This window comes from Thamnophis elegans, chromosome 10, assembly GCF_009769535.1.
Source record: "Thamnophis elegans isolate rThaEle1 chromosome 10, rThaEle1.pri, whole genome shotgun sequence".
Taxonomy (NCBI): Eukaryota; Metazoa; Chordata; class Lepidosauria; order Squamata; family Colubridae; genus Thamnophis; species Thamnophis elegans.
Genome location: NC_045550.1, coordinates 26344779 through 26370155, shown reverse-complemented (window position 1 = coordinate 26370155; position 25377 = coordinate 26344779). Strand labels below are relative to the sequence as shown.

At 41.5% G+C, this 25377-nt stretch overlaps 2 protein-coding genes across 3 annotated transcripts in view; one reads left to right on the top strand and one right to left on the bottom strand.

Annotated features, from left to right (window-relative positions):
* Nucleotides 1-13508, top strand: part of DNMBP (dynamin binding protein) — a 59982-nt gene extending 46474 nt beyond the window's left edge. For both annotated transcript variants that reach the window (XM_032225096.1, XM_032225095.1), the window contains 13 exons: nt 2345-2538; nt 3284-3383; nt 5202-5349; nt 6077-6094; nt 6566-6765; nt 7280-7410; nt 7523-7627; nt 7874-8002; nt 9216-9548; nt 9883-10065; nt 10575-10773; nt 10873-11303; nt 11769-13508. In XM_032225096.1, coding sequence (XP_032080987.1) covers nt 2345-2538; nt 3284-3383; nt 5202-5349; nt 6077-6094; nt 6566-6765; nt 7280-7410; nt 7523-7627; nt 7874-8002; nt 9216-9548; nt 9883-10065; nt 10575-10773; nt 10873-11303; nt 11769-11954 — 2357 coding nt within the window. In that variant the 3' untranslated portion in view covers nt 11955-13508. The remainder of the gene's footprint in view (nt 1-2344; nt 2539-3283; nt 3384-5201; nt 5350-6076; nt 6095-6565; nt 6766-7279; nt 7411-7522; nt 7628-7873; nt 8003-9215; nt 9549-9882; nt 10066-10574; nt 10774-10872; nt 11304-11768) is intronic.
* Nucleotides 13509-13534: 26 nt separating this feature from the next.
* The window catches only part of ABCC2 (ATP binding cassette subfamily C member 2), a 51243-nt gene continuing 39400 nt past the window's right edge, over nt 13535-25377 (bottom strand). Inside the window, exons 22-32 of the mRNA XM_032225094.1 lie at nt 24522-24741; nt 23985-24139; nt 22676-22831; nt 21921-22120; nt 21116-21242; nt 19975-20076; nt 19720-19863; nt 19222-19380; nt 17987-18153; nt 16076-16270; nt 13535-13964 (exon numbers count right to left, since the gene is read on the bottom strand). Of these exons, the coding sequence (XP_032080985.1) occupies nt 13835-13964; nt 16076-16270; nt 17987-18153; nt 19222-19380; nt 19720-19863; nt 19975-20076; nt 21116-21242; nt 21921-22120; nt 22676-22831; nt 23985-24139; nt 24522-24741 (1755 nt within the window). The 3' untranslated portion in view covers nt 13535-13834. The remainder of the gene's footprint in view (nt 13965-16075; nt 16271-17986; nt 18154-19221; nt 19381-19719; nt 19864-19974; nt 20077-21115; nt 21243-21920; nt 22121-22675; nt 22832-23984; nt 24140-24521; nt 24742-25377) is intronic.

The following is a 25377-nucleotide window of genomic DNA, read 5'->3' as shown; positions in this document are numbered from 1 at the left end:
AATACTTATTGGTTACTTACAGTGTTGCATGGAATGAACAAAATATGGATAGGTGAATATGTTGTTTTTTTAAATTCATTACATTCTACTTGCATTTTGGTAACTGTCAGTCATTAAACTACAATTTTAATTAAAATTAAGGTAAATTATATCTAAGTATATTTAAAAAAATAGTGACATACAGGATGCATCCCATCTTTATTGCCTTATAAGTAACACAAGGCAATGAACATACAAAATGCCTTTTCTTCATGTTTTCCCTACAACAACAACCCTGTGAAGTGGGTTGGGCTGAGAGAGCAACTGGCTCAAAGTCACCTAGCCGGTTTTTATGGCCAAGGTAGGACTAGAAGTTATAGCCTCCTGGTTTCTAGACCAGCTCCTTAACTACTACACCAAACTGGCTCTGGTCAGACTGCATCTATCCAGAGGATTTTAAAGCGATGAAAGAGACATTTCTCACATGAATCTGTATTTTCTATGGTAAATAAGATCAGTGTAAATATGTACTTTGCAATGATTCTCCTCCCTTATGTCGAGTTCTAGTCAGTGTTGTTAGGAGACCCCTACGACGGGATTAGATCCATCACCGCTTCTTTTTAACTTTTACCTAAAACTACCAGGGGAGGTCATCTGATGGCCTGGGATGCAGTATCATCAATACACTGATGATATCCATACATCTTCAACCCTTGCCAGACAGGTGATGCTCTTGCAGTTCTGGTCGAGTGTCAGGAGCCTGTAAGGGTCTGGGTGTGGAGGAACTGGCTTTGAGTCAACCCTGGCAAGATACAACGGCTATGGGGTTTTGACCCTCCAAGCTCAAGTGATAGGCTATCTTTGATTTTGGAAGGGATGTTACTCCTCTGGACTGAGCTGGTGCATAATTTGGAGGTCCTACCATGTTTCCACAAAAATAAGACGGTCTTATTTTCTTTTGACCCCCAAAATAAGCACTTGGCCTTATTTTCAGGGAAGTCTTATTATTTTTGAGGTGCAGGAGGTGGCGAGCGTGGTCACCTCATGGCTGCTGCTGTGTTGCAATATTTGGGGGGAGGGCTTCTTTTCGGGAGAGGCCTTATTTTAGCGCATGCACTCAAAAGCCTGATTGGGCTTATTATCCGGGGAGGTCTTATTTTCAGGGAAACAGGGTAGATACACAGCTCTTGCTCAAGGAAGAGATGAAAGCTGTGACAGGGAAGGCCTTTGCACATGCACGTGCACGTACACACACACACACACACACACACATTATACCCCAATTGCACCCTTTTTTGGACTCTGAGGTCTTGCACATAGTCACTCAAGCTTGGTCACATCACATTTGGATTATTGCAACACACTCTACATGGGGTTTCCTGTGAAGACCATATGGAAGTTACAGTTGGTCCAAAATGTGTTGGAATGTGCAGTGATGGTTACTCCTAGGTTTATCAACATTACAATCCACATTAAACTCCTGGCTCCCAGTTTCCTTCCGAGTGCAGTTCAATATGCTGGTCATTACCTTTAACACCATATATGGCATGGGACCAGGTTTTCTGTAGGGCCACCTCTCCCTAAGAACATCTGGCTATCCTTCTATATCAGACAGGGTGGGCACACTTCTACTACCCTTCCTTAACTATTGCCATCTTACGGAACCTAGGAAATGAGCTTTTTCCATGTCAGTCCCTGCTGTATGGAACATCTTCCCCCTGAAATTTGATAGGGACATCCTTCTCACCTTCCAAAGAGCACTTAAGAGCTGGCTTTTCCCCAAAGCCAAGGGATAAAGTGAAATTGATTAGATGAACTTGTGGGCTGCATGTGAAAGTTTTAGCTATAGGTGCCAAGGTTTAATATACTTTTTTTGTTTCAATATTTTTATTGTAAATGTATGGGTTTTTTTGATATCAGCTGTCCAGAGTTTGGGCAGCTATATAAATATTTTAAATAAATACATAAAAAATCTTGATTTTAAAATATATTTGTTACCTATAGACCTTAGATGAAAAACCGTATACAAACTTCCCAGTGTAAATCTTGTCAAACTATCTCTGATACTTGGCCCTTGCCAATCTCAAGGACTAGAGGACAATTTTCATTCTCCATACTAATTAATTGTTTCTACTAACACAATAATCACTTACTGAAATCCTCAGACAAGGGGGGGAAGCAGGAAATATGTGGGTTGCACAGCTTATGCAAAGAGGCTGTTCAAGGCTAAAAGACCCTTTTATCTGCTAAATGCCAGCTGATAGTCTTGTGTAAGTTGGATTTGGCTGAGAGCCTTCCAGTTTTGCTGCTTTATATTGAGCTGCTGGTTCCGAGTTTCCGTCCTGATTGCCCCGCTCTCTTTCAGAAATGACTCTGCTAACATCTCAACCAACATCACTGGAGTCAGCACCTCCTGCAGCCACCACACCAAACCCAGAACAAAGAATGCTGGAGAAGAGAGCAAAAGTCATTGCTGAACTGTTGCAGACTGAACAGGATTATATCCGAGATCTTGAAATGTGCGTCCAGAAGGTCCTGGTGCCATTACAGGAGGCACAGGTGAGAGTAATGTGTAGCTTTTCACCAGGAATAGAACAAAATTGAATCATAGTGAGCCATTGAGTATAGTGGTTAGAACACTGATTAGCATTTTTGGAGATAATATAATAAATTAAGCCCTTTCTTTCTTTTTCTTTCTTTCTTTCTTTCTTCTTTCTTTTTCCTTCCTTTCTTCCTTTCTTTGTCTTCCTTCCCTTCTTTCTTTCTTTCTTTCTTCCTTCCTTCCTTTCTTTCTTTCTTTCTTTCTTTCTTCTGTCATTATATCTACCATATTTATATAGTTGCCTGTCTCATAGATATAACGAGGCAATGTACAATAGAAAACAAATAATAAAAAGACCCAAACATTAAAAACTTTAATCAAAGCTTATTAGGTAATCCTGAAGCAGATCACATGCAGATTTCAGGAAGAGACAAAAGGTATCAGCATGCTAACTTGAGCTGAATTAATTGTATTTGTATAATTTTGTACAGAAGCAGAGGTCCTGACAGTGGTACTTTCTCTGGAATTTGCAGAGGAAATATTTGCTCCGGAGTTGAAAGGGCCATTTTCAGCTGTTCTTAGTATCCATACCAGCAATGATGATGCTGGTCTGTGTATTTACAGGGTGTTATTCTTGGTGCTCAAACAGTATTTATTATTGTTTTATAGCACTGCTTTAAGTTCATGGGGAAAAGGTCACAAGATGAATTTCCATATGAAAATAGGATACCCCGGAATAAATTGCCCTTTCCTTCCTCCTAGATGCCACATGTAGATTGTGAACTGCTGTTTGGGAACATCTGTGGAGTAATTGCTTTCTCAAAGAAGTTGTTGAGCTCCCTGGAAGCCGCAGATGCTGTTGGTACGTGTTTTACCTATTGGTACTTGTGATAACAGTGTAACATGGTAACTGAGTTCCATGTACCTCAGCATACAGTCACTGGGTCCCTCAGCTAAGAAACAGAGGTGAGCATCGCCCTCTAGTGTCGGGCATGACTGGACAGGGGAAACGTTTACCTTTACTTGTGGGATATCTGAGCACTAAACTGGAAGGAAGGAGAATGATTAGAGGAGGCAAAGATAGGTCTTGCTTAGGGGAGGCATAAGCCAGCCTTCCTCAGCCTTGAATCCTCCAGATATGCAGTCTGCAATTACCAGAATATGCAGCTGCAAAAAGCTACTGCTAAGAGTTTTAGAGTTCATGTTTACACACAGAATGAAGAAGGCTGATCCAGGGTGCTGATAATTAGCATAGTTTTGCTAATTCTAATTCATTTGTCAAGCGGTGTTTCCCCACAAAAAAATTATATTGATTTTATATAGTATTCTGAATTGGAGGGATTATTTTCATCCCACAGAGCTTTTTTTTTATGTCAGCGCTTGGCTTCTCCCTCCATTAATCTGAGTGCAAGCTAGATTACAGAGCAAACAATAGACATAGAACTTGTCTCCTTTTATAAGGAACCGAGTGTGAACTGGGTAACTTGAGAAAATAAATCAAGCTAGAATAATTTGTGACTTTATATATGGCAGTTGCCCAAGTTTCAGATGAGTTGTATTTTGTCATGTCCAGGATGAGAGAAAAGCAGCATATTTCATGGTAGAAGCAACCACACCTCGAGTCCCATGCTGACTCTTAAAGTTAAAGAAGATGTTGTCTGGTACAATATTCTTAGATAATATTAATAGTGCTCTTCATTGAACTTAGGGGTTGTTTCCAACCATATCTATTACATCAAGAAATAAAAAGATTGTCTCTTTGCATTTTTCTTTCAGAAATATAAGCATTAATATTTACTAATAATCCACAGTCACTAAAATTCTTAAAATATGATTTCATACATTGCAATAGGGGCACTAAAAATAGAAAAAGGAGTTCATCAGGAGTACATTTTTCTTACTGGAAAGAAAATATGAAGGAAAATACTAAAATTACTAAAATTTAGTAAAAAATACTAAAATGAAACACCTGATGAGGTGGCCTAGTTGCGAAGACACTGAGCTTGTTGATCAGAAAGGTTGGCAGTTCGAATTCCTAGTACAGGTCTCCTGCGTGAGCAGGCAGTTGGATTAGATGACCTCCAAGGTCCCTTCTAACTCTGTTAATGTTACTTAAAATAATGCTTCTTAAAATTTTTGTAGAAATTGTTTACAAATCTGTGTAGCCTGGAATATATTTTACAACTGAGATTCTGTGTGATGAAGAATTTCACACAATAATCTTTTTGTAACAGGAACAATTTCAAAACAAACCAACTTGTATTTTAGATATTTATTTGTTAAATTTAGTATCCAAAGTACTGAGTGACTTATGTTGCCATAAATATATATATATATATATATATATATATATATAATAAAACCATTACAATTAATAATTAAAAAGACTAGAATCAATTGTCCCAGGGTTCATAATGTTTCACAATTTCCTGAATTATTGGATTTATATTGAGCTGATATTTATATTGGCTTGCATATCTGTCTACAGTATATATTGCACTATTTTATTTTATTATTGTTGTTGTTCAAAGGAAATAATTTTTTATCACTGAATTTAATGCTTGATGCTTTTTATACCTTTTATAAATATATTTATAAAATAAATAACTTAGTTCTTTAATCTAAGCAATATGATACAGACTATGTGCTACCACATTAACAATTTACTTCTGTTCCTAAGGGCCAGTCTTTTTGGAGCTGCAGGCTGAGCTGGAGGCTGTGTATAAGGTATATTGCCAGAATCACGATGAAGCTATTGCTCTTCTAGAGGCCTATGAAAAAGATGAAAGGGTGCAGAAGCTTCTTCTGGAATCTCTGGAGATCCTCAGGTAAAATGCAATACGGACTTCTAAGCTGCTTAGACAACTGCTGATTGGTGCTTGTGTGGTATTTGAAACCCTGCCTCAGGTGTATCTCGTCCTACCATGTTTCCCCAAAAATAAAATAGGTTCTTATTTTCTTTTGCCCCCCCCCAAAAAAAAATAAGCCCTGGGCCTTATTTTTCGGGAGGTCTTATTATTTTGAGCTGCACGAGGCCCCTTAACCTTGGTCCACATATCAGCTGATCCAGAGAGGGACGGTAGTCCTGTTTCAGTGTCTGGCACACACTTGCCAGCCCTAGCGTCAGTGGGCCTGGCGCTCTTTTTGTGGCCGCTACTAAGAGAAGGGACATGGTAGCAAGGGTTTGCAGGAGCAGCCTCCCCTCCCCCCCTATGAGGGGAATGTTCCCCCCTCTCCACCAAGAAATGGTGGGGACCAGCTGTGCATGCGGTCAAATATTTTCGGGGAGGGCTTATTTGGCGGGAGGGCTTATTTTAGCACATGTGCTCAAAAGCACAGTTGGGCTTATTATCTGGGGAAGTCTTATTTTCAGGAAAACAAAGTAGCTTAATTGTGACCTTATGAATTAAAGTAGAAGGGGATGCGTACAGTGGTTGCTTGACATGTCCATCTGCTGATTTCACTGCAGTTCAGTAGCTGCAAGGCAATAAAATAAAACACGCTCATCATCTACTCTTTCTTGCATGTTTTTTTCCCCTGCTGTGGGACTGCCAGGAGTCTGTATACTGAATGGTAAGCATCTTTATATACTATTGACTGACTTGTTTAGGTGTCTGAAATAGCAGAAAAGGATCTGGAAATATAATGTGGGGAGATGAGCCATTTGTAGGAGACAACTGCAGAAATCATTTGCACAGCTGGGATTCAAAGAATCAGACAGCTTACAGCCATATTAGCCTGCTTGGATTGAGGACAGTGAGATAGGATTGGGAGTGGCAAGATGAATAGCATAGATATTGAGCAGGGGCAACTAGGCAGCAAGTGAGTATTGTTGACATTAGCCAGAGAAGGATGCATGTAAAGATTTGTGGAATTTAGTGGCTGGGATTGCTGGTGTCATGTTGTTTAGCTTTGAAGGACTGGGGTTTCTGTAAGAAAATGGCTTGTAGATGTGGAGTTACTTGGATGCAATAGTTTAGGATATAGAGAGAAGTAAATTTTGAAGGTGATTCCAAGTGCTCCTTTGTGTTTTGACCTTGACAGGGGTTGCACCAACTATATTGACCTGGGCTCCTTCCTGATCAAGCCTGTTCAGCGTGTGATGCGCTATCCACTGCTTCTGATGGAACTCCTGCGTGCTACTCCCGAGTCGCACCCTGATCGTGCTCCTTTGGCTGCTGCCGTCTTAGCTGTCAAGGAAATCAATGGCAACCTCAACGAGTACAAGCGCCGGAAAGATCTAGGTGAGCTGCAGGGCAACCAACACAGGACTAATGCAGTCAGTGTGGATGAGTGGGAAGGGGCTGTGCGATGTTCCATTTGAAGATTGCCTGTACCAGGTGGGTTGCTATGGGGGGGGGGACTTGCTTTGTTCACAACACTTCTCAGCCAGTAGAGAACTGTATTCTTTGAGTTCTGTTTTTAGTAGATATGAAGTATAAACCAAGTTGGGAAGATTGGATTCATCTGGGAGTTGTGTGAATTGAAGTCCACCCATCTAAAGTGTACCTGGGTTGGTACAGTCCAGAAAAGCTATTTCTGTGGGTTTTGGGAATAAGAACAAAAACCCCATTAAACTTTAATATAACTATGCTGTGTTCACTAGCTTTGTTGGTGTTCTTCTGGTTTAAAAGTAACACAGGTGGCATTAGAATGAGATAGAGAGGATGGGATCTGTAACAAAAGAAACAGGAAAGCATAGTCCTATGGTCAGCTTAACAACTCCCCAGTATGAGGCTAATTCTGTCTCCTTTTCAGTGTTGAAGTACAGGAAGACTGATGATGATAGCCTGATTGAGAAGATCTCCAAACTTAATTTCCACTCCATAATCAAGAAATCCAACCGGGTCAGCAGCCACTTGAAACATCTCACAGGTTTTGCTCCCCAGGTGAATAAGAGTTGTTTCTGCTCACATGCTTTAAGGTTATTACAAGAATTTGGCACTGCGGGAACTTTCAGAGGGTTCACAGCCTCTCTCCCTCCCACCCTCTCTCTGGCAGCTCAAAGATGAGGCTTTTGAAGAGACTGAAAAGAATTTCAGGATGCAGCAGCGTCTGATTAAATCTTTTATCCGGGATCTTTCTCTTTACCTTCAACATGTCCGGGTAAATACGTTTTATGTGTCTGTGTAAAGTGGGAAGGGTAACTTGAGAAAGATTGTGTCATCGGTCATCTAATAAGGCCGAGGAGTGTCAAAGGAATGGATTGGAAGACTCTCCCTTGGCTAGGCTTGTATAATGCCAGGCCCATAATTTAAGACTTTGCCTGCCTCTGGAGCAGGTTGGTATAAGAGCATACTTCAAGCCAACTTATGCTTATGAGGTTGTTGTTTTTTGTTTTTTGGCCTTCAGGAATCAGCTAGTGTTAAAGTGACAGCAGCACTGAGTATGTGGGAGCTGTGCATGGAGAAGGGAAGTGCTGAGTTGGAGCAGTTCCAGAAGATTCATGGTTTCATCAGTGATCAGCTGTTCTCTGATTTTGTGAGTGAAACCTTTCTTCCTTTCTTCCATATGAAAGCTTAGATAAAATATCTATTACCAGAAACATTGGGAAGAGAACTCTGTTTAGATGAGATTAAAGATACTTTTACTAAGTATTAGACCTAACTGGCTTTTGGCTATAATGAAGTGTTATTTAAGCATCCTTCTCAGCCTGCTGCTCCCTCCCAAAGGTTTTTGATGAGAGGTCCCTTTTCCCCAGTTGACTGGTCATTTTCGCTAGGATTGGTGGAAGTTATAATCTAAATCATCAGGAGAACATTAAATTGTTATTACTACTGCTACCTCTACCAACATCACTACAGGCACAGAATTACAGAATTCCTAGAAATATTGAAACGTTCTTGAAAAAACATGAAAGCTCTAAAACACTATAGTCAGCAGCTGGCATGTAGTTTGCTGGACAAATAATACTATGGAAATGGAGAAGAGAAAATATTTGCTGGTTTCAAAATTTCTGGTACATGCAGGAGATCTTACATTATGAGCCACAGTGGTGCAGTGATTAAAGTGCAGTACTACAGGCTACTTCTACCTGCTGGCTGCCTGAAATTTGGCAGTTCGAATCTCACCAGGCTCAAGGTTGACTCAGCCTTCCATCCTTCCGAGGTGGGTAAAATGAGGACCCAGATTGTTAGGAGCAATATGCTGACTCTGTAAACCGCTTAGAGAGGGCTGGAAAGCATTGTGGAGCGGTATATGTCTAAGTGCTATTGTTATTGAAGGATTAAGGATAGATAGATAGATAGATAGATAGATAGATAGATAGATAGATAGATAGATAGATAGATAGAGTGAACTACTAAAGTAAGTAAAAGTAAGTAAGTACTAGTGGCAGTGGCAGGAGTCTCTGCCCAACTGCCTGCTCATTGTGAGCACAAGCGTGCACAAGCAAACTGGTAGCAAAAACAGTGGAAACCCACCATTGGGCTAGATAGCCATTTGCCCGCTGCTAAAATTGGATTTAACTAGAAGACCTTCAAGGTTCTTTCCAATCCTATCATTTTATGTTCTATTTTGCATTAGAACATATACGGCAAATCAATGAAACCTATTTGGTCATAATGATAGCTTGCTTTTGTTAATGGAAGAATTTTTCTTCTTCAATTTCTACTGAATCCATCAAAGTAATTTGGCAGAGTGGGAAAAGTTGCGGTGTGATACCTAGGTCTGATTGTTGCTCTCTGCTTTGCAGAAGAAACGCACTGAGCGTCTGGTGATCACGCCTCTGAATCAGCTGCTGAACATGTTTGCTGGACCTCACAAACTGGTGCAGAAACGCTTTGATAAGCTCCTAGATTTCCACACATGCACCGAGCGGGCCGAGAGGTTGAAGGACAAGCGGACCTTGGAAGAATTACAGTCAGCACGCAACAATTATGAGGCCTTGAACACCCAGCTGCTGGATGAACTGCCCAAATTTCAGTGCTGTGCCAAGGAGCTTTTCACTAGCTGCCTGCGCAGCTATGCTGAGGCTCACTGTGACTTTGTACGCCTGGCACTGCAGGAACTTCAGCCTTTGTTCTCAGTAAGTAGAGAAGCTGCGAGTGGCTGGCATGGCTGATGCTTTCCATGAGAACGGAAGGAAAGAACACGGCACTTCCCAGTTCTCTTCTCCATCTTTTTCACTTTTAAGGCATGTTTGAAGGCATGAAATGCTCCTTGGATGAGATCCATGGTAAAATTATGAGTACTGATTACCTCTCCACTAACGTGGAAAAGAGGAAAAGTAATCCTCACTGTTCAGGAACCATCAGATTATCGTCATGATTACTCTGAATATAGTGGGTTATTACTGAGCAAAATTTACCTAAAATTGTCCTTTCCTGACTTGTGTCTGATATCGCTTTCCTCTATCTCAGCTGCTGCAAGTGGTTGGCCGGGAAGGGAATCTTATTGCCATCTTCCAGGAAGAGCATAGTAGAGTCCTCCAGCAACTACAAGCCTTCACCTTCTTTCCGGAGAGCATTGCTACCACTAAAAAGCCCTTTGAAAGAAAAAGCCTGGAGCGTCAATCGGTGCGAAAACAACCCCTTCTGCCCATGGTGAGCTCTATGGGAGTAACAAGAGATGAAAGGCTGCCCTCTAGAGGTGGAATTATGTCATTAACTCAGTATGGTCAGATGGAAGAGTACTTCGGGCCTCAGTGTATTCATGTATTCTTCCTGATATTGAAAAGAGTAAACAGAGAATCTGTAGAATTCATTGCCATCAGATATGCTAATAGTCACCAAGATAGAAGGTTTTAAAAGAGGGTTGGATAATTTCATGGAGGTTCTCGGTGATTACTAGTCACTGGCTGTATATTTACTTTTTGAATCATACTTTACAAGCCTATTGTTGGGAGCAACAACAGAAAGTTCTGTCATCCCAGCCCTTCAACCATGTTTGTGGGCTTCTAAAATGTAATGCTTCAACTGGATTACTATACTACATGAAGCTCTTCGGCTGCTCTAATATGGTACTCACTGTTCTAAAGATGAATCTGAGCAAAGAACTGTAGATGCTTGGATTATTCCCTTCCCCTTCACTGGAATTGTTGTTTCCCTTATAGCCCAGTTACATGCTACAGTCAGATGAACTGCGAGCAGCCCTCCTGGCCCGCTATCCTCCTGAGAAGCTATTTCAGGCCGAGCGTAACTTCAATGCAGCTCAAGAGCTGGATGTGTCATTATTGGAGGGGGATCTCGTGGGTGTTCTCAAAAAAAAGGATCCTATGGGCAGTCAGAACCGTTGGCTTATTGACAATGGAGGTGAGTGGAAATGTTTCCGAACCTGAGCCCTCGGTCCTGTTCCCAACTGTATTATGCTTAGCACTAGTGATTATTTTCTTCCTTGCCCCATCTCTACAGTGACAAAGGGCTTTGTGTACAGCTCCTTTCTGAAACCTTACAATCCACGCTGTAGCCACTCGGATGTCTCTCTGGCCAGTCATTCGTCTGGTGAGTCTGAACTCAGCGGTTCTTCCTCGTCCCATGGAATCAGTACAGCAAACAACATTTTGACCATCACATCTGTGAACAGCCCACAGAAGCCTCCACAGGACTCTGGCATCCTAGGCAACCTGATTAATTCTGTTCAGACTCTCTCAGAGCCGGATGCTGTTTGCCAACTCCAGCTGGGCCCCATTTTGGAATCTGCAGAGCCATCCCGCAATCCTCCATCATCTCGGCGACACAGTAATCCAGATGCACGAAATGGACACCAAGCCCGGTACAAGGCAAGGCCAACCGCATCAGTGGACAACCTAAGGCTGAAGAGCAGTGAGTGCATGGGAAATCAGGTGAGTGGGACAGGAACATATGTAGACACATGCTCATTGCTTTTAATGGCCTGAGCCATATATTTTAAATTTCATTGGATCATGGCTTACCAAAAGCCGGAATTGATTGGATTCATATATTGGACAAACACAAAGTCTGCTTTACAGTTTGAACAAGGCCAGTATATTGATTCTAAATTGGCTAGCTAGTTTTTATAACTAACATCTTCTTAGTAATACTGTATTTTGAATGACTAGGAGAAATTGAACATAACACTTTGCTGAAAGAAATGCAAATGTATGTAGATATACTCTGGAAACAGCTTTCCTACCTATAAGAGAGAAAGAATCCCCAAAGTATTGAGTACCAAAATAAAAAGAACAATTTGGGAGGTGCCCAGTGGTTTCTGGTTGGCCCAAAGTGAAGATAGCAATTGGTTTTGTCCTGTGTTCTTTCTCACCTCCTTCTATCTTTTTTGCTTCCAGGTCTATTACGCCCTTTATACTTTTAAGGGCCGCAATTCAAATGAACTGAGTGTAACAGCCAATCAAAGATTAAAGATTCTACAATTTGAAGACATAACTGGCAACCAGGAATGGTGGCTGGCAGAGGCACATGGGAAACGGGGCTATGTACCATCCAGTTACATTCGCAAGACTGAGTACACGTGAGATGCTGAAGCAGGAGACGTCACAAACTGGTGCCTTTATAACTACCATGCAAGGGCATACTCTTGCATCCACGCACGCCATGCCTCTGAAAGTTTGGATTTCAGTATATTTATGTATGGAGTTCGACCTCGTTTCCATCAAAGTTGGATGTAATGCTCTTACTGTGCAGCCTGAGACAGCCCTGTCTTCCTCTTAGCAGGACTGTGTGGAGCTCATATTTCCAATGAAGGTAGATATTCAGTCCATTAACTGGATTGTAAACTGGCTGGAAATCATGCAGCCAAGAGAGAGAGCTGGCTATTGGTGCAAAAGCATGAGAAGGGAGCCAGTGAAGATAAAAAGAGGACTCAGATTGTTGGGGGCAATATGCCGACTCTGTAAACTGCTTAGAGAGGGCTGTAAAGCACTGTGAAGTGGTATATAAGTCTTAAGGGCTATTGCTAATAAGTCCAGTATTTCAGAAGTCACCAAAGGAGTATTAGGTATATTTACTGCCTTGAATTAATTGTAAAAATAATAAAGGCAAGATATAAAGAAACAAAGAAATAAAATCGCCTCTTAAGGCCCAATCTTACTATTGTCCTCCAGCAGCTGGTTCTCAAAGGTGTAGCTGAACCTACTAGTAGTTATGGCGTGTAGCTGTTGGTATTTCTGCTCTTTGTGAAACCACGTATCTGCAGCCCTGTAAGAAGTGAGCCTAACAGAAAGACAAGGGTTCAGAGACTTTGCTGAGTGTCACCACCAAGAAGCAAGTATCCCATGTGTCCTTTCCTATCTCAGTATTAGTTAACATTGTTTGCTGTTGGGCAAAATAATTCTTTGGTTCAACTTTAGACAGGTTTGGTGCCCATCTTGCATGCTGCAGTATCCGTGAGAGGGCAAGGCTGCAATTCTTTTGTCCCTGACTCGGGTCAGAGCTGGAGGGGGAGCATTGATGCTCTGGGGAAAACAGCAGAATGTAAAAGCTGCGTTTTGCTTCCTGAGTAACTTGCTTGAGTTGCTGTTGTGTAAATAAAATATATTTCTCAAATTACTTGTATTTATTTTGGACAGAAACAATGCTCTTTCTCCTAGTGTGCAAATTTATTTTCCATACTCAGGAAATCTTAGCCAGGGGCTATTGAGAATGATTACATATGCTGCCCAGAGTCTCCTTTGGAGGAGATGGGTGGCTGTATAAATTTGATTATATAGTTATAAAAGGTTACTGTTTTTTAACTCCAGTGATAACTGGTAAAAGTTGATATCAAAAACTAAATAAGGGAGATTTATCTTACAAAGACTAGAGCATTTTGATAAGTTCAAAATACTTCTGGAATCTTTTTTTTAATAAACCATTTTAATAAAGACCAAAAGATTGAAAAATAATAATCTGTGAGTAGCCTGCTTCACTATGCTCTCTCTCTCACTGTTGGCTTGTATCACCTCAGTCCTAGACTCTTCAGCCAGCACAGAGGACAATAACTCAGCCTATGCTCAAGATACCAGACTGGGGAAGTGTCTCCAAAAAGAATACTATAAAGGCCAACCTTCAAAAAACTATATACAACATACATGCAAGAAGGGTATGAAACCTGGACTGCTCAGAATGGTTTCCCACATTTTATTTCTTGATTTCACGTAGCGACCCTGTGGTAACATTTTAGCATGATGCCTAACCTCAAGTTCTTTCCCGGTAAGCAAACACATGCCGATGCTGGCTCCAACTAATAAAGCTGCCTTTAAGTCTCAGGTAAACTACTGTAAACTATTGTGTTTTAAGGCTGAGTGACCCTAGCAGCGCTGATAACATTTTTCATTCAGTGCCAGTGGCAAGTCAAAGAAAATCGCAATTCCCGAGAAGGTTGCTGGTGATTTTTCTGCCTTGAGCTCTCCTTCCTCTAAAGTGCAGTGTCCTGACTTCTGGTTATGCCAGCTTCCCTGGCCATTTCTGCAAAGATGCCTTGCTGTTGAAGCAGCTCTTCAGGGCTGTCAAATTCCACAATCTTCCCTTCCTGAAGTACCATCACCCTAGAAGAGAAAGAGCAATATGAATTTGGGAACGTTTCAATACAGGTAGTCCTCAAGTTACAGTAGTTCGTTTAGTGACCGTTTATAAAGTTATAGTGGCACTGGAAACAGAACGTATGACCATTATTCACACTTAATGACCGTTGTAGCATCCCCATGGTTACATGATTTATATTTGGATGCTGGAAAACTGACTCACCTTTATGACGGTTGCAGTGTCCCTGGGTCATGTGATTCCCTTTTGTGACCACCTGACGAGCAAAGTCAATGGGGAAACCAGATTCACTTAAGAGCCATGTTGCTAATTTAACAACTGCAGTGATTCAGTTAACAAATGTGGTGAGAAACACTGTAAAATGGGGCAATATTCACTTAACAAATTTTCCACATAGCAACATAAATTTTGGGCTCAATTGTCATACGTTGAGGACTACCTGTACTTACATGCATCACCTATTATCATAATTTTGAAAAGGTGAACAGAGGAAAAGATTATATATTATCAATCCAGTTTCAGCAAGAAAGTATAGATTTAGGGAATCAAAATGATAAAAGGGAAACCAAGTGAAAAGTGCAACAAGACATAAGAGTGTTTTCTAACCCTCTAACTGCTCTTATGATCTTAGCAAGAATCTGGAGATTTATGGTGAAAACAGCAACAGTACAATAATTTACTCTCCAAAATATTGTATTGGGCTTTCTTTCACTAGATGGCACTCTCCATATTATTCTTTATTTTATAGAAAGAAAGAAAGAAAGAAAGAAAGAAAGAAAGAAAGAAAGAAAGAAAGAAAGAAGAAAGAAAGGAAGGGAAAGAAAGAAAGAAAGAAAGAAGAAAGAAAGAGAAAGAAAGAAAAAGAAAGAAAGAAAAAGAAAGAAAGAAAAAGAAAGAAAGAAAGAAAGAAAAAGAAAGAAAGAAAGAACACATAAATTATTCTTATAGACTAACATCCAGCAACATTTTAAAATACAGAAGCCCTTTGGAAGATGCCTCTGGAAAGCCAACCAATTACCCTACTAATAATGTTATTCTGCAAGTGGTACAGAGAGGCAGATTACCTGGAACACTCTGCAGTTAGCATGGCCGATTACCAGTGATACCTTTATCTTTTAAGAGTTTGTCTAATCCACTTTTAGACTTACTTGGTGGGCATTGTTACATCTGATGGTAGAAAAGTGCCTAGGTCAATTCATTTTTGTTTTAAGCCTCCACCATTCCATTTCCTTGGATGTTCTTGGGTCTTATTACTGAGAACCAATAGTATCCACATGATATAAAACTGTATGTAGTCACGTGGCCTACACATTTCTTAATGTCTTTTCAGGGATCTTGAGCTGACCATTCCCTTCCTGCTTGCTTTTTTCAGTTTTTGTTTACAAGAGGAGCAGACATTTCTATAGTTGATTTATACTTCATCATATGAGTACTGACTTGCATTCAAGATCTAACTGATTGATTTATGTCAATTTATAAGGTCAGTACCAATTAGCAATACCAAAACATTACTTTGATTTATGTGGCAAAGTGGAAGGCAGAGGCTCAGCAGCTCTGCAAAAATGTTGAGCTCTGAAAGCTTCTGTGCCTTCTTTATTGCTTTCTACTTACGAAGCACTGGATAGTGTAAAATGGATTTAGTGAGATCATGGCATGTTTTCTAATACTGCTTGTGTAGCAGCTTACCATCTTCGCCATGAATACAAAATAAAGTTTAAAATACTTGAGAGAAATCTATAATTTAAAAAATATACTAATGGATCTGAAATCTTGTTTTTGTTTTGGGTCTTATTTCAACATATGTACATTTGAAATAGATTACAATTCCTTGGATTTCTCTGTTATTTTTAGATCTCTATATTATATTTATATTTCTTTTATGAGCATGCATGCGGAAAGTGTATGTTAACTACTTTTACTACAAAAACTTTTGGAGTGCTCCACACAATCCTGTTGTGGCAGAACTTTCATTCCTGTAGTGTAATATTCTCTATCATGTATTCCTTTGCTGCCTCCCATGGCTATTCTGCATGGTGTTTTGGGTGTGCATGATAGAAATACTCCACTCCTGGCTTGTACTTGTTCACTCACTGACACAGACACACACATACTTTACCTATGGCTGTCCATGATGGTGTGTAACCGATGGGCAATGGTGATTACGGTGCAGTTGGCAAACTCGCTTCGGATTGTCTCTTGGATCAAGTGATCAGTTTCCATATCCACAGCAGCTGTTGCTTCATCCAGAATCAAGATTTTGGATTTACAAAGCAGGGCTCGTGCCAGACATACAAGCTGCCTCTGCCCCACACTGGAAGGTGGGGAGGAAGAAGGACACAAAAATAAAAACTGATTATTGATGCTACCAAAATTAATGCAAATAATTGCAGGAAACTGAAATGAACATCAGTCCAGATAATACTCTCCATCCATCAAGCCAGGCTATGTGACTCAACTAGAGAATAATGCCAAATAGGAGGTACCGTATTTTTGGAGTATAAGACGCACCTTTTTACCCCCCAAAAGAGGGTGAAAATCTGGGTGCGTCTTATACTCCGAATGTAGCTCCACTCACCCGTTCCGCACGTCACATTTTCGGGGGGTTCCATGCGGCGGGGATCCTCACTTTCACATGGCACCTGGTTCCTGAAGCTGCCTGCAGAACTGCAATGAAAGCCTTTTCAATGAAAGCGTTTTTGGGCTGTAGGGTTCCCTCCCCGATTCCAAAAAGAGCGCGTACAGAGGTCAAACAAGTGCATTGTGTTTCAGGTGGCAGGCAGTTCCAGCACGTGCTGCTACCTGAAAATGCTTTCCTTCCCAGTTCCCGGGTGCACATTGCAGAGCCACGCGCCCTCCTCCTCTACAGACTCGCCGCTTGTTTTCTCTTAGCCAGCACCGTCGGCTGGGGGAGGCAGAGAGAAAAGCAAGAGGGCGGCCCAGTCAGGCGAAGGCGCAGGAGCCGGGCGCGGACTCAGGGCAGGCAGATTAGAGCCAGCCAGCTGATTGGCGGCTTGGCTGCTGGCCACTCGGAGTATGCAGGGAGCAAAGAAAACCCACGTCATGGCTCTATTAAGATGCGCATTTTGTGGGGGGGCACAATTTGGGGGTGGAAGGTGGGGCAGGGGATGGGGTGCCCGGCATCCCTGCCAGTAGTGAAGAAGTGGCCCGGGCGCTGCTGGGCTCTCCCCTCCCCTTGTTTGTTAGGGAGGGGGTTGTGAAACTTCACCCAGCGGGCTGCCTCTCCTCTCCTGTCAGCTGTTATCCGGGAGAGGGGGTGTCAAACCATAGTCGTTGGCAGTAACATTTAAGAGTGGGCTCTAAGAAGCGGCTGCCAGGCCACCCCATTCCCTGCCCCACCTACCACCCCCAAATTGTACCCCACCACAAAATGCTCATCTTAATAGAGCCACAACACGGGTTTCCTTTGCTGCCTGCGCACTCCAGGTGGCCAGCAGCCAAGCCAGCAATTGGCCGACTGCCTCTAATCTGCCTGCCCTGTGTCTGCGCCCGGCTCCTGCACCTTCATCCAACTGCGCTGCCCCCTCACTTTTCTCCCTGCCTCCCCCAGCTGACGGTGCAGGCCAGGAGAAAATAGGCGGTGAGTCTGCAGAGAAAGAGGAGGGCGCGTGGCTCTGCGATGTGCACCGGGAAACTGGGGAGGAAAGCATTTGCAGGTGGCAGCGCGTGCTGGAACTGCCTGCCACCTGAAACACAATGCACTTGTTTGGCCTCTGTACTCGCCCTTTTTGGAATCGGGGAGGAGACCCTGCAGCCCAAAAACTCTTTCATTGAAAAGGCTTTCACTGCAGTTCCCCAGGCAGCTTCAGGAATCAAGCTCCAACTGAGACAGCAAAGATGCTCGCCAGATGAATACTGATGGAGGCAGAAAGGTTTTTTTTTCCTGATTTCCTCCCCCAAAATTAAGGTGCGTCTTATACTCCGAAAAATACGGTACTTGAATAGCTGAAGCATGTATGGTATCTTACGATGACACCAGCTCTTGGTCATTTTTACTAATTTCCTGTACCTCAAGTTCTCTCCTCCTTCACTCACTAGATAAGACAACCCTTCAGGTAGCGCTTGTACATAGGACTTCAGGTGTGCCAATTCTAGAGCATGCCAGATGTCTTCATCTGAATACTGATCAAATGGATCCAGATTCATACGCAAGCTCCCCGAAAAGAGTATAGGATCCTGAAAATGTAGATACAAGGCACTTTAGTCAAGGCGAGTTTGATTAAGAACTATGGCTAAGATAAATTGACGTAAGAGCAGGGGTGGGATTCTACCGGTTCGGGCGCAAATTGTGCCATCACAGAACCAGTTATTAGACTGGGAGGATCCCACCACTGGGTAAGAGAGTAGAAGTAGAGAAGTCTTAGTATTTAACCACCTGAAATTGCTTTCTGCTATTGTAATGGTATTGGGAATGATATTGGGAGAGAAAAGGAAGATCTGCAGGCTAGGCTATAGTCTGAAAAGAGGCAGCTGACCCCACAAAAAATGGGGAGTAGGTGACAAATATCTCAGAAGTAACCTTGCCTAGTTCTTGGATTATAAAGGTTGGGAAGTTATTGTAACTTATAAAGATAGAGCTATTACTCTTAGGTTTGCTACTTGTTTGGGTTACCTCAAGGCTCACAGCTGAATTAGCCTATTGTGTTATTCCTTTCATAATACATTCTAGCATCAGTTAACCAAATGGTGTGGATTTGCAGAACAAACTAATCTATCACATAGATAGACACATCTCAGCTCTAACTGATAAGCCATATTGTGTAAACCCAGCCTATATGTAGAGGTAGCTATAATATTAGTGACCTCTTTGAATAATTGAGTTAAGTTGGATTGAATTACAAAATTAGTAAGTTTTTTCAGCTCTTCAGCCTCTGTAACTCACATCTGGAATTCAAAAAGGGTAGTTAAAATTGTCTAGATCCCATGTCAGCACCTACTCCAAAGGAAGTAGTAATCAGAAGCTGGTAAAAAAGGAACACCTCCCTTATCCCTTCTTCCCCCATTACTGCAATGTGCAGATGGAGTTTGGTACACTATTCATGCAACCAAGCAGTCAAATTCTGAATCCCAGCATTTTCGGCAGATGCTCTAGGGCAGGGGTGTCAAACTGGCAGCCTGCGGGCCAGATGCGTCACACACAGGCCACGCCCACCCCAGCTCCGCAAAGGGGGAAAACGCCACGAAACCATCTGACGGCAATGTGATGCCGCAAGTTTGACACCCATACTCTTGGGTTTCTTTTACCTGTGGGATGATAGTGAGTTTTTCACGTAGGTCATGAAGGCCAAGAGTTGCTATATCAAGTCCATCGATTAAGATCTTTCCTCCAGCTGCTTCCAAAATGCGAAAGAGGCAATTTGTCAGAGAGGATTTTCCAGCTCCTGTTCGGCCCACCACACCAATCTGAGAAGGCAGAATTCCAGGAATTAGGTGTCCGATAAAGCTTTAATTTCCCTCTTCTGGTGGCCTGTTTCTGTGATCCAACTGTGTTTACACTCTCCAATCCTGCTATTGCCAAATAAGCCAATGGCAGGTTGCTCAGTAACTGTTACTTGCTTTCGGCAAAAAAGGTCATTCTTGATATCTGAACAATTTAGCATAAATTAGTATATGGACTGTAGAAAGGCCAAGCCTTTTCCCATTTTATCTCCACTTGATTTCACTCTTCTTTCTCTTGGACCATACACAATTCTCAGTAAAACCCTGAAAACACCATTTATGTCTTTTCCCACAATATCTCACCTTCTCAGTACCCTTGATATCACAGTTGATCCCATCTAGAACTAGCTTTAGCTCAGGCCGATACCGAACCTTGTAGTCTATAAAAGTGATCTCTCCATTGTTGGGCCATTGAGAAGGTGGTCTCTGCGTTGTCACCCATGGTGCCTACACAAAGGAAGACGACCATTAGAAGAACATGCTTAGAACAATTTCACACATATCTTCATCTCACACATGTACACAAGTATATTATTTGCACATTTCCATTTTCTGTACCTCATTTGCAATTTCTGTGTATTCATGCAATCTCTCTACAGCCACAATGTTTGTCTCCAGCTCTGACGTCATTCGCACCAACCAGTTCAGAGTTTGAGTTATCTAAATGAATTAATGGAGGTATCACTATTATCATTCAGCTTCTTCAATTCCCCCTCTGATCAAATACTTACATTGAATATATTCCATCATAGACCCCAACAGGACTGTCATTTTCATATTCATTAATTTTACTAGAACCATCATAGTTGCTTCTTCTAAAACTCCAGAGCAATAACATTTTTGGGCAATGCAAAGTTGGGCAACTTGAAACTTTCCAAATGGTCTTGAACTAGAATTCTCAGCATTTTTCACTATTCAGTATTTGGGTTAGATTAGGCTACTGGGAGTTCAAATGCAGGGGATTTGAAGGCCTCAGTTGTATACAGTCAGAGTTAGTTACCAAGTTTCTAAGAAAAAAAATCTTATTTATCTCATTGTACTTTCTTTTTAACACAATGATTATGAACTGATTTATAAATCCACTGATTTCATCTGAGAACGTATAATTTCTAATATATGACTTTTATTATCAGAATTAATCATATGGTCAATTGAGCATCACGTTTAAAGTTCATCTGCTTGATATTTCTCTTATTGTTAGTAGTACTATACTACCACAGTGGACTTGCAGTAAAAACAGTGCCTGAAGCATAGGCTTAGAGGATTGCAGCCAGATAGATTTACAATTAGAACTGATCAGGGGTGGGTTTCAGCCGGTTCGGGCTGGTTCAGGCGAACCGGTTGTTAAATTGCTGGCTGGCTCTGCCCCTTCCTGCCCCACCCCTTCCAGGAGTTCCCACACACCCTATTTTGACTCCTAGGTAAGTGTAGGAGGGGCCTACTAGGCCCAAAACAGGGCATCGGGGGGTACGGTGCCCCCCATGGTTCATTTTTGCTCCCAGGGGAGTGCAGGAGGCCAAGTGCTGCCTGTTACAGCCTTCTCCATGCCCAAGCAGATGGTCATTAGGGCAGAGAACCAGTTGTTAAATTATTTGAATCCCACCACTGGAACTGATACATCGGACATATCAGTACACATACACAGCCAGCCCCCATTCAGCTATGCCTTTGTCTTAGAATATGAGTCTCTGTTACTTACATTCAGAGCCGAGGAGATGGAGAGTCCCACAATGCCACTGTTCAAGGGATCTTTAACAAAGACTGCTAGAAGTGCTGCAAAGAAAACTGTAAAATTCCCCACCAATTCTAGTCGCACAGCCAGCCACCTTTAGAGAGAGAGAGAGAATGGGAGTCTATGACATCTCATAAGCAATCTTTACTGCTTTGTTATTGCTGAATAGCCAACAAAAAGTGTATACTGTTTCAATCTTTGCAATAATACTAAAACCAATCTTCCCAATTTCATGTCTTCCCAAATGTTATCTGAGAATTCAAGAAGTTGGTCAAATTCATAAGATTCAAAGACACCAAGCTGAGAAGTACTAACTTAAGTTCTCTTTAATAGGTATCCATAGAGTGCAACTATAGCATTATTTATCCTTTATTACATATTATTTCTCCCTTCTACTGGTTGCAGTTTTAGTACTATTATTTTCTCCGTTGTTTTGCAAATTATTCTATTCCTATTCCTATTCCTATTCCTATTTCCATTCCCATTCCCATTCTACTCTACTCTATTCTATTCTACTCTACTATAAGAAAGCTAACCTTAGGAGGATTATCTATTGATGCTACTTGAGGGTGAATGGCCCATATTAGAGCAAAGGCCAGAAACTGGCTAGATGTTATCTATCAGATCATGCTCTCATATTGTAAAATATCATAAGATCTGGGGAAAATTCAGTAGCTGAGGATGGGAGACCAATTGTCTTTCAAGATGGCAATGGACAAAACAATCTGGCAACCTATGTCATAGATTTATATCTTCTACAGGGGCAACTCGCCTGTTGGAAACAAGCCAAGAGTAAACAGACTTCTGATTCACATCCACAATCTTCTCATTGTGCTGCAGGAAACGCTCCTGATGCCCAAAAGCCCGGATGACAGAGAGACCTGATACTGTCTCACCAAAATGGGAATAAATTGGAGACCGGGTGACAGAATCCAAACGTCGCAGCTGGCGGGATGTAGCCACATAGAATTGCTAGGAAGAAAGAGATAGCTCATCAAGATCCATGAAACTATATTAAGAGACACCATATTGGAGTTTGCTTTTCTCAGTTTTCACTAACATAAAACAAAGTTGTGGCATCCTATAGTTTCAAATGTACATTATTCTGGCACATAATTTTATTGTATTTGAGCAAATTGTTTCTAATTAATGTTCTTAAAGCAAAGATCTACTTCTCCACAGCATAGATCTTTGTGTATACAATTCACCTCAGAGGCTGGCTATTTTCTTTTAACATCTTCTTTGCTATCTTATCACTGTCATAGCCGCAGGGGAATATCATTTCAGAAATGAACAGAACAAACACTGGAACAGGTCTGCGTTATGAGAGGAAAAGATTCTTGCATTCTTGAATCGGCCTTGTTATAAAACCTATGGGACTTTCACTGTCTTTTGTTTCACATTCTACAACACATCCCAGATTTGGATCTAAAGAGGCAGCAGCTGTCTTTAGAAATGAATTTCTGAGTAAGAATTCTGAAGGTTTTATTGCAAGAATATGCATTCCCAGCCCTATTGACAACTCACTAAAATGAAGTAGTACAGGATCCCCAAAGGCAGGGTGATAATTGCAAAATAAGGCGTAGCGATGCAAATTATCACAAGAGTACTGAGAATCATAAAGAAGCAGTTCATCCAAGAGCGGAGTGATATTGGAATGGTCTCATCAAGAGTGAAAATATCCTGTAAAAAAAGAGAGAACAGAAATAAAACTAGGAAAGTGAGAATAGTCAGTAGAAGCCCATGTATGACGCAATCGAGTAGTACTTTTACACCAAATTCAAGTAATGCCTGCCTTTATTCTAAACTTTTCATACTGTATGCCATCTTTCCCATGATGCTTGGTGTTTAAAATAATCTGTTGCAGTGGTGAGAATATCTCATAACTGTTCTTGGGTTATAAAAATAATTTTCTGCATTCAAGGTTTTCAATACAAAATGTTAAAGGTAGTATTTGGGCATCAGTGATGGCTGATAAGCTTACAAGACTAACTTAAATTTCCTCCATATAGAAGGTACAGAAAATGAATCCATGGTCAGTTTTTTGTTTATTAGTGGCTTTATTCTTTTGTTTATTCAGATGTGCAAAAATCCCATGTTCACAAGTTAGCAAAAGTTGGCTAACTAAGTTATGAATGGCTCTTTACGACATTGTCTGTACTAGATGGAGCAACTGGGTACATGTGAAAACAGCGTAGCGTGAAGTCCAAATTGGTCCAGAATGGAGAATATTAGAAACCCAGTATTGAAATGAGCAAAGAATATGTGTGAAAGTATCAATATAATCAAGAATTAAATTCTTGACTGATGATAGGAAATAGATCAAAGTAAGTAAGGCAAAATCTCTATCTGATTTGATCAGACAAGCAGATGACCATGGGAGAAGGCAGTCCTAAGATAACTAGGTCATAGCTATGTAAGACCTGGAAGGTAACAAGTGACACCTTGCATCGCATCCAGAAGCCAACCAGCAATCGATGCAGCTTCTGAAGCAATGGAGTCACAAAAGTACAATAGGAAACACCCATCAGCACTTGGCCACTCTATTTTCTGCTAGCTGTAGTTTCCAAATGCTTTTTGAGAACTCCATTACACAACCCAAATGAGAGATGGCTAGAGGATGACAGATTGTGAGCAGAGTTTTCTGATCTAGAAATTACTCTAATTAGCACACTGGAAATAGCTGTATTATAACTCTCCTGAACACAAATGCCACCTCCTTCTTAAGCAGGAGTTGCATTCAGGAGGACCCCCCCCCCCCGATTCAAGCCCACTCCTCATGATTAGTACTTAGGTTGTATCAATTATAAGGTCCTCCCAAAACCAGAGTTTTGACCTTGGCAAATCTGTTCACGATACGACCAGTTGGTGTTGAGTCAAAGAAACTCATAGGCACCCGCAGGATATTACTGAGGAGCTTTTCGTGCAGGACCCGGGAAGCTCGGATAGTACCAAAAGAAGCAAGAGCAATTGAAAACAGCAGGAAGAGACCTAGAAGAAACACAAGCACTGTTCAGACCCCGATATAGGAGGGGACGTTGATAAAGTACTCTGAATAAAATACATTTGGCTTCTGTTACCTTGGTGTTGCGTCTTGATTACGTCATAAACATGCCACTCAATCCTATGCTATGTTCTCTCAATTCATTCTGTTCTGACATACAGAATTCAAGCCTCCAAAAAGAATCTACCAACATGTTTGTATAGCAAAGAAACTGACTGATGATGAGAGCTAGAGGGCCTTTTTATGCTATTTGTGATGATTCACTCTCCCTCCAGAGACAGAATAAGGGGTTTTCCCCCCCACCCCCAGTCTGAGGAGGTACTAAGGGAAGCAGATAATAGCAAGTGGTTTGATTTTGGGGAAACTTACTGTTGCTTCCACCCAGTGCTCCATAGATTCCAATACGCATATCACGTTGCGTGGTTGGATAGCTCTTATTCTGATAGCGTAGAGCATCATTCGTCCAGTCACTAAGCCAGAGGTTGAAACCAACAAAGGATGCAGCTTGTCCAATATAACCGATGAGGATAATTATTGAGAGGCCCCAACCGATAGCACGAAAGTATTGCAGATACATAAGTAGCTTCACCTGCATAGTACAGCATTGTGATGAATCATACACTGCACAACTGTTTTGCACTTTCCAATGTCTAATGCGGACTCCTTACATTACAATAAATCTAGGTCTCACAAATATATTGACATGGATATAATAGAAATAGCTTAGAATATCATAACTAAAGATGGAGCTATTTTCAGGCTGTAGTGGAAATCTAAAAATTCTTATACTAAGCATCAGGAGAGGGGGAGTACAAACAGATGTAAACAAGAGCTGAGACCTCAAAGCTAGAATGTTATCACACTTTCTTAGGGATGTGAGAGGAAGAGGAACAAAGGAATAAAGCTGAAAGGGTGGGCTGCACTTGGGAAAAGCAATGCTGAAAACATGAGTGGTCATAGTTACTGCTAGGCAAACCCTCCCAAAGCTAGTTTCAGTCCATCCCCCAACCCCTTAATGGGACATGATTGTTTCACATTCCTGGCTCTGCCAAGAATACAATTCAGTCAACTGGGGAATCTGCTGTGAAAAAGACAGACTGTCCAACATGGCCACACTATTGGACTGATATAATGATGTCCCCAGCTGGCTGCTTTAGCCCCAGCTTGGCCTTTTCAGAGCCAGGCTGAAGCCCATAGCCTTCTAGGTTAGCATACCTAGAAGGCT